Genomic DNA, 9,221 nt, shown 5'->3' with positions numbered 1-9,221 from the left:
GTACTGCAGTTGGTTCTTTTAGAGTTAAGGTAACGCTTTACATTAGGTGTCTCTAATTACTGTGTATTTACATAGTAGTCACACACATTTACATGTTATTATGCATGGTTACAAAGTACTTAATGTGTACATTTTTTGTGTTATATTACCCTAATCCTAACCCTAACTCTAATCCCAACCCTAACTATTTTTTTATACCATTGTGTACTTACATATATCATGCAAAATGATTTACATGTTAAGTACATTTACATTTGCATAATAACGTTGTAATTATATATAAGTACACATGTATTTACTATGCCATTATGTGTTTGTTTTCTTCAGTACACTAAAATGTACATTGGAGCCAAGCGGACTGCAAATCCGCCACACATCTTTGCTGTTGCTGATATCGCCTATCAGTCCCTGGTTTCCTACAATGCAGATCAGGTACAGATTTTTGTTTTCAGTGTGAATTGTGTGGGCGGTTATAACGTGGGTTTGTGCAGACCCCACCTTATTTTAGGGATCAGTATAAGTGGTTATATAATGTAGTAGAACCGAGATTTTCTTTCAACAAACAGAAAAGGGATAAAATACATAAACGAGTACCGTATTTACATATTTTACAGCAGATTGCTGTAGAAAAAAAGATTAAATATTCAAGCTCCTTTACCACAGATTAGGCACTGCATATTGACCAATCAGGTTAAAGGAAATCTCTGATCCATTTTCTGATATATAGTATTACATGGTCCATAACTATATAATCAGTTGATCTAGGTTTACATACCAAGTACTTTTAAAGAGTGCAAATCAGTTGTTACAGCTAATGTAAATAAAATACATTAATGCAAAGCTGAATTCACAAGCTATTGTTTTGTTAACATGAGGCTGTGTGGTCCAGTGGTTAAAGAAAAGGGCTTGTAATCAGGAGGTCCCCGGTTCAAATGCCGGTTCACTCACTGACTCACTGTGTGACCCTGAGTAAGTCACTTAGCCTCCTTGTTGTCCGTCTTTCGGGGGAGACTTTGTTGTAAGTGACTCGGCAGCTGATGATAGTTCATACACCCTAGTCTCTGTAAGTTTCCTTGGACAAAAGCGTCTGTTAAATAAACAAATAATAATGCAGAACTGTTGGTACTAACAGTTATAACATTCTAAGGCTTCTAATAAATAGCAACACAGTTGTATTTCTATAAGCAGTTGGTCTGCAAACTAGTTAGTGGCATTCTTGTCCCTTTCAGTGCATTGTAATCAGTGGGGAGAGTGGAGCTGGGAAAACTGAGAGTGCCCATCTTTTAGTCCAGCAGCTCATGGTTCTTGGGAAGGTAGGACTTTTACATGGGCTGCAAGGTGACCATTTATCCTGTGTATGCCTTCTAATTGTGTTATAAAATATTTTGTATTGTCTTCTGTTATTTCATTAAAAAAGATCCTGTGCTGAACTTTCTGTGATGAGTTTTGAGAAAGAATTGTCCAAAAGATAAATGTAACTTCACATGAGCTTACTGAGAGGGGGATGGGTCATTGTAACCCCTCCCCACCACCACCACCACCACCACTCTAAATCTGATGAACACCCATTGAGTTGTTTAGTGTATCAATCGAATGTTGTATTGTTGAATTGCAATACTGACTGAGCTATCTATGTTAAATTGAAACTGTAGTCTGGGTTCTGCATTCCATTGCTTTCTTAAATGTGAGCGAGACAGTCTGTCCCAAAGGAGAAGAGTTCCACTAGCATTGCGAGCAAATGGTGTGTGTGTGAAATGCTGCAGAAATCCCACCCTGTTGCGTGCTGAGGAAATATATAGAAACGTTGCACATTATGGGTGAGTAATGTTGCAGTCGTGATTTGAATTCCCCAGCTCTCAGAAGAAGATTCTGCACTCTTTCCAAACATGTTGATGAGCTGGCACTAATTTTGAGAAATTGTTAACATTTTAAGATTGCCACAATTTCTGTAAACACGTGTTTTTTTTTGTTTCTTTTAAATCTTTGTGAGTTCTTATATTCATTTCAGAGTGAATATAACAACGTGGCAATCCCTGGGTACTCCAAATGCAACACCAATTTTGTGTGTCTAGACAAATTCCCTTCTTTACAGCTTCAAGTGACCTTCCCACATGAGGGAGGTAGTGCCTGCTTCTATAATGATAGTACAAGTTAACCCTACAATATCTTTTCAGATTACTATGGTACAGCTATTGCGAGTAGGATTCTGAATTGAATAGAAGGTAGACTAAATATGGAAATTGTTTGCGTTTAACCTGTCCAAGACCTAGTGACATCATAAAAAAACAAAAGATAAATAAATGATCATTTACAGGCCAACAACAGAACACTTCAAGAAAAGATACTCCTGGTGAACAGTCTGGTGGAGGCCTTTGGGAACGCCTGCACTGTTATAAATGACAACTCCAGCAGGTTTGGCAAGTACTTGGAAATGAAGTTCACTTGTGGAGGGACAGTGGTTGGAGCCCAGATCTCCGAATACCTCCTAGAGAAATCCAGAGTCAACCATCAGGCTTTGTAAGTAAACACTTTAGGTAAACACACCGTGCAGAGGTATATGCCATTTACAGTAACACAAAGTGACACAGATTGTATTGCAATATTAGGCAGTGGAGTTAATTTCCCTATCCCTTGAAAAATACAGAGGGGATCATTTCAAACGCTTTCTCCATTGATCTCTTTATTGGTGCAACCAGTTGTAACATATGAAGTAGTGACTGTATATCCTCTCAGCACTATTGCTTTGTTTTTCTCTGCAGTCTCTGACATTTAGTTCTGACAGTGATTTCTGCAAAGTTTGCTTTCCTGCCTCCCCCTGATAACTGGGGGCAAGACATGTGTGTGTGTGTGGGGGGGGGGGGGTGTCATGAGTCCTGTCAGTGAGATTTCAGGCTGGATTGCTCAAAGCTAGCCAAAGGGAATTAGCACCCGATGATAAGTTGATTGCAATGAGCTGTTTACTACATCTAGCCATAGGCTACATATTGATGATACAATAATTTACTTGCAAAAGTCGATATTAAAATTCAACACACACAAAATCACCAGCATTCAGCTTCCTGTTTTTTGTCAGTTATTACTTAAATAATAGTCTACGCCACAATTTATTGATTTATTTGATCATATTTGGGTAGTTTTCTGGGAAGGTAGCAGATGAGAGAAGTTGTGATTTTCACGGCTTTCCCCACATATCTGAACACTAAAGTACCATACCCTTTGTATAATCTTTTGAAGCAGTATGTATTCAGACGACCCCCTTAATTTCTGAGGACTGTAAGTCTAGATGTGTTTCTTATGCAACAGGATTTATGCGTTTGAAGCAAAAAGCAAACCCTCCCTTTATTGCTCAGGCACCAGGTTACTCACAGCTTTAGAGACGTGTGTGCCGCAGATCTGATCTTCACTGCAAACAGTTCAGATGGCATGGGAAAGAAATGTGTATGATAGGTCTGAGGGTTTAATTACGAGCAGATACAATTAATACAGTAATAATAGCAACAGGACTCCAAAGTGCTTTGTAACAGCTACTAAAATGAAACATTGACAACATTGTTATCTTCAATTGTGAATGAGAATGCTCGAGAGGTCTGCTCGTCATAAAACTCCTGAAGTTTCTGCATTTATATAAAAATAACTATGCAACACAGAAATCATCTACATTTAACCAAGGTTTAAGATAGGAATACTGATGTTAACATCTCTATCTTTTTAGGTATTATTGGGCTCTATTTGCCAATCTTTAATTTGTGCTTTGTGCTCAGTACCATTGTTCATGGCAGTTTCTTGCTCATTGTTTATAGTTTAAATACTGGTTCTATAATACCGGTCTGGTATTTCTATTTACTTTGTCATCACCTGGTGGATAAAAAGCATGATTGCATGGAATTTTATTGAGAATTTCAAAGCTTCTTATGAAAAGAATGTGTCCAGAGGAATGAATGAATTAATTAATTCATGTTTTTGCTTGACAGAGGGGAGAGGAACTTTCACATTTTCTATTATGTTTATGCTGGCCTGGCAGAGAGGAAGAAGCTAGCACATTATAAGTTATCAGATAACAAAATTCCAAGGTACTCTTACACAGTGTATTTATTTATTTATTTATTTATTTATATTTGTATTTATATCACACCAAACTTGGATGCTCATTTGTCCTTTCTTTTTTTCCCCAGGTATCTTCAAAATGAGCATATTAAACTGGTCCCAGACATCATAAACAATTCATTCTACAAGGAGCAGTTTGAATCAGTTGAACAGTGCTTCAAAGTTATAGGTTTTTCCCTTGAGGTGAGTTCAGACATTGAAGAATCATTATTGCAGAGTTTCAATTTGCCAGAAAGGTATCTGAGTAAAAGCACTCCCAGTCTCTCTTGATAGTAACCAGCCTACTTAGCCTGGCAACCTGTGCTCAGCTGCCTCCTTATGCCTTTCTCAGCATGTGAGAAATAGCGTATCATGGGGCCGCATTGAAAAGATACAATCGTACACAGTACCTTACCTATACTGCACACACTCTGCAGAAATTATCAAATTGCAGAATTAGCGAGGGACTCCTGTATAATGGTATCTATTAGCGAGGGACTCCTGTATACAGTTCCCAGAGGAGTTCAAAATGAAGGTGAGGCAAAATGGCTGTGGCATGCTAACCCACAACTTAGAAGCTCACTGACTACAAAGGCACAAGTGGTGGCTGATACTGTTGTAAATCCCTAAAGTACTGTAAGAGTGTTAATTCAGTGCCTAGGGGAGGCAGATGAATCGGTGTTTGCTGTGAAACTCGTCAGAGCATTGTTTCAACCAGCCTCAAAAGAGACGCACAGTTAATATGAAATACAGATTAGTGTGAAATAAAGAAAACTGAATAACTACAGTTTGAATGTATACAGATACTTTTGAGAAATGTATATTCTAGAGTCATGGGTTTGTTCACTCTCAGAGATTCGATGAAGGTAATGCCTGGTGTCAGAAAGCAACAGTGACACAATAAATTGAGGATGTCGTGGTCAACTGACCACTTTTTTTCTAAAGAATCTTTTTTTGATGTCTTAGGAATTTTGTTAAATAAAGTTTGCCATGTCATATCTCATTCGGCAGAGTGCTGTCTTCAGAGATAACCAGATCTGTAGTGGTATTGTTTTTCTTTTAGTTTTAGTTTTTGGTTAGTTGTCTATGAGCAGTTGAAGTGTAGGTCTTGTCAAATGTGTATTTTTACTTCTGAAAGTTAACAGAAATAAAGGTGGCATCTAATATTCCATATACCTGCTGTTTCTAGTCTTTCTTATGGTCCTGTAATTAAAAACCACCAGAATACTGGGGTCTTTTGCAACCCAGAGTCCAAAATGGCTGACGCTATCTTTGCCTGGTTAATCTTAAGATTAGCTGGGTAAGTCTAGCGGGAAGGAAAAAGTTAAGTGAAAAGCAAGACTGCCGGTAACTATTTTTACTCACTCTTAGTCTCAAAGTGCCAAATAATAATCGGCGTAAAAATGTGTACAATTGTTTAAAAGGCATGAAAAAATTTACATGAAAATAACTGTGGTGCACACAAGAGTTGAATTCACTGTTGTATACCTGTTCCCACTATTGAATACCAGTTACCATAATAGTGTGGTATGCAGGAGGTCTCTGTTGCAGAAAAGGTTTATGTTATACACAGGGTGGGAGTTATACCCTGAAAATTGTGGCAATGCTATTAAATTGTTAAATAGTATTTTAACTTCTGTTTTTTTTTACATATTTGTAGGAACTGGGGAGTGTTTACAGTGTACTAGCAGCCATTTTAAATGCCGGCAACATTGACTTTACATCAGTTTCCTCGGAGCATCAGACTGACAAAAGCAATATTTCAAACCCTGACGTACTGGAGAGCGGTAAGTTATGTGTATCGTATAATTCGAATGTAAAATTATTCCAGCTCGTAGCAAATCTGTTTGGATGACCTCTAAATCGACTGAGTTTTTGTTGTGGTAATAAATATGCGTAACCTTTTCATGGCATTTTAGTTTGTCTTCAGATCAGACATGACCAGACTAGTAAACATGACTTTTTTTTGTGTCTGACATAAAGACAGATTAGCCTTTTCGCACATGAATCGTCATAAACATTTATTTTTCTAGTCATAGTAGTAATAGTTTTTTAAATCCATGTTAGTTTTATTTATTTTTTTCTATATTCTACATATTTTTTATAAATTACAGTTTAGTTGTAGTGCTATTACACTATAAATGAATAATCCATTACATTATGTATGTAATCAGTGCACACACATACACAGGGTCCTCATTATCAAGCAATAGCTGAAAAAAGATTTAAATATTTGTAAAAGAAAAGAAGTGAGTTTATTCGATTATAGACAAATGCAATACTGAAAGTATAAAGAAGGCTTGATAAAAGTTGAGTGAAGAGTGGTGCAGAATCAAGGCAGTTATTGTGTTCACCATGGAGAGTGTCACAGTCATCATTCTAAGTATCATGTTCACCATGGAGAGTATCACAGTCATCACTGTGATTATGGTGTTCACCATAGAGAGTGATTAAGGACAGCAAATTCTGACAGAGTACCACAGGAGTAACACCTGAATATCTTATGCACTTCCTTGGAGTTCTGAAGTACAGTAGAAGCCTGTTACTTCGAACCCCTTTAACCCGAATCAACTTATTAACCGCACTGCAAGAGCATCCCCAACAAATTCAAACAAAATAAGAAACGAAAAAGGACAGGATTTACTCTAGCTGAAAAAACGGAAAATGATTGAACGGCTGGAAAAGGGTGAACATGCTGTTCAACTTGCTAAAGAGCATGGTGTGGGAAAGTCAACAATTACTGACACAAAAACTGCAAAACAAAAACTGGAGAAATACTCACGTACCATGGAATCAAGCACCGCCACAGCACTGCGAAGAACTATGTGGTTCTGCCAAGATGATGTGAGAGAGAAAGCTTGTACATGTGGGCCATACAAGAAACAAGGACCAGTACTTCAAGAGAAAACATTGTTCTTCCCTAGGTGACTGCATCCAGATGACAGCAGTTTTAAAGTTAGAGATGGATGGCTGTACAGATTTCTTTTTTTTTTTTAAAAGACATTGCATCAGGCAGCTTTGCTTAGCAGGGGAAAAACAGAGTAACGCTAAGGAAACACAGTGTTTGGGGCTATGAGAAGAATGCTAATGTTTAAATAAGCCTTTAGACTACAGTAGATGTATTGCTGTTTTTTTTTTCTAAATGCGTTTGTTTATTCACACAAACTATTTCTATGTACCCCAAGCTGTCCAGAAGACCAGGCTTCTACTGAAATTCATTTGGAATTCAGCCCTGTTAATTCATGTTTCTTTGTATTCATGAATGAATTATCATTTCTCACAATCCCCTGGTGATCGAGTAAGGGAAAGAATCAGTGAAGAAAAAACAGTGAATTCATTAGGAACAGATGGAGGGGAAAGGGGAACCAAAATGTTTTTAAATCATGATGAATGAACAGGGCTGAATTCATAATGAATTGCTTCAGAACTCCGAGAAAGTGTATAAGATATTCAGGTGTTATTCCTGTAATATTCAGACGGAATTCATTATGAATTTGTGGCCAGATTGTTTGATTTCTCATGCATGATTTATAATTCTCTTTATATAGATCTGACACAGAGCTGTTTTTTATGTCTGTATGACACCTTGCTGGTCATTAAAACTTACTCTGTGGGCTGCTTTCTGTCTCAAGCTTCCTCTTTGCTTTGTATCCGGGCGGATGAGCTGCAGGAAGCCCTCACCTCTCACTGCGTGGTGACTCGCGGAGAGACAATCGTACGCCCCAATACTGTAGAGAAGGCAGGTGAAGTACGAGATGCCATGGGCAAGGCTTTATACGGACGTCTTTTTAGTTGGATAGTCAACCGCATCAACTCATTACTCAAGCCTGACACTCTGCTGAGGTGAGAACAGACAGCAAACTGCTCCATTAACTTTCAGATAGTTATTTATTAATGTATTGTTTTAATTATTTGGTGAATTACTTAATTGTATTCCTGTGTATTTTACCAATCCCATTAAATAGATAGCATGAGTGTGTTACTAATGGTGCTGCAGCATTACTAGAAGTGCCCCATTTTGTACAGGTACAAAGACAAAAAAAAGAGGAATTCAATTATTTTGGTATAGAATGATCAAAGGTCAACTTAACAGAAAAACAGTTTAGCTGCTCCTTCCTGTAACTAGTATAATTTGTTTCTTTATAGTTTTATTATTGTTACTTTAAAAATACTGTTAGTGAAATCAGTGTTAAACAACCTTATTGTATTTTTTTCTACACAAATTTACTTTTTTTTTTTTTTTTTTACTTTTTTTTTTAATGCATAAGATTTTTAAAAAAAAAAAAAAAAAAAGTTATCGAGGTTTGGTACTGTATATGGCCCAAAATCTTTTAAATGTTTTATTTTTACAGTGAAGAAGACAAGGGGTTGAATATTGGACTTCTTGATATATTTGGCTTTGAGAACTTCAAGAGAAACTCGTTTGAGCAGCTCTGCATTAACATTGCTAATGAACAGATCCAGTTTTACTTCAATCAGCACATATTTGCCTGGGAGCAGGTATAGCAGTGAACAGCAGGGCACGTTCACTGATAACTACAGGAAGCATATACATTTAATATAGCATCAAAGTGTATTTTTCTATCTGATGTATAAATGGTTAACCTGTTAAAATAGCATTTAACATATAATGCAAAGACCTGCAGGAAAGGTACTTCAATGTCAACAATTTTTAAAAGGACGTTGATAGAAATTGATTTAGATATGTCTTTTCTTAGCAAGTTCCTGAGCAATAAAACAAGAGGGCCCTATTCTTAAAATGTAACTGCATTGTTAAAACTTCTTATCATCACGTTAGCAGATTTTGTATCACTGGACTATTACAAAGCTCCCTAACTGTGACTATGAAGTGAGGTTTGCTGATTTCGGTTCTTTGCCTGTACCTTTCAGAATGAGTACTTGAATGAAGAAGTTGATGTTCGTTTGATTGAGTATGAGGACAACAGGCCTCTTCTGGACATGTTTCTACAGAAGCCAGTGGGCTTGCTTTCATTGCTGGACGAGGAGAGTCGATTCCCACAAGCTACTGACCAGACTCTTGTTGGCAAGTAACTTTCGTGTCAAGCAAAATGTTTAGTTTATATAACCCTCAGTTTTATAAAACTTCTGAAAGCCTATCCAAACACACCCGTAATTAA

General features: G+C 37.1%; 1 protein-coding gene across 1 annotated transcript in view; it reads left to right on the top strand.

The window, feature by feature from the left end:
• Positions 1 to 9,221, top strand: part of LOC121314126 (myosin-IIIa-like) — a 70,683-nt gene that overhangs the window by 37,011 nt on the left and 24,451 nt on the right. The window contains exons 11-19 of the mRNA XM_041247060.1: positions 328 to 432; positions 1,230 to 1,313; positions 2,315 to 2,517; positions 3,972 to 4,070; positions 4,173 to 4,287; positions 5,744 to 5,870; positions 7,716 to 7,926; positions 8,436 to 8,583; positions 8,974 to 9,127. Coding sequence (XP_041102994.1) covers positions 328 to 432; positions 1,230 to 1,313; positions 2,315 to 2,517; positions 3,972 to 4,070; positions 4,173 to 4,287; positions 5,744 to 5,870; positions 7,716 to 7,926; positions 8,436 to 8,583; positions 8,974 to 9,127 — 1,246 coding nt within the window. The remainder of the gene's footprint in view (positions 1 to 327; positions 433 to 1,229; positions 1,314 to 2,314; positions 2,518 to 3,971; positions 4,071 to 4,172; positions 4,288 to 5,743; positions 5,871 to 7,715; positions 7,927 to 8,435; positions 8,584 to 8,973; positions 9,128 to 9,221) is intronic.

Source organism: Polyodon spathula, chromosome 4 (genome assembly GCF_017654505.1).
Source record: "Polyodon spathula isolate WHYD16114869_AA chromosome 4, ASM1765450v1, whole genome shotgun sequence".
Lineage (NCBI taxonomy): Eukaryota > Metazoa > Chordata > Actinopteri > Acipenseriformes > Polyodontidae > Polyodon > Polyodon spathula.
Note: the sequence above shows the minus strand (reverse complement) of the source record. Positions and strands in the feature narration are given on the sequence as shown.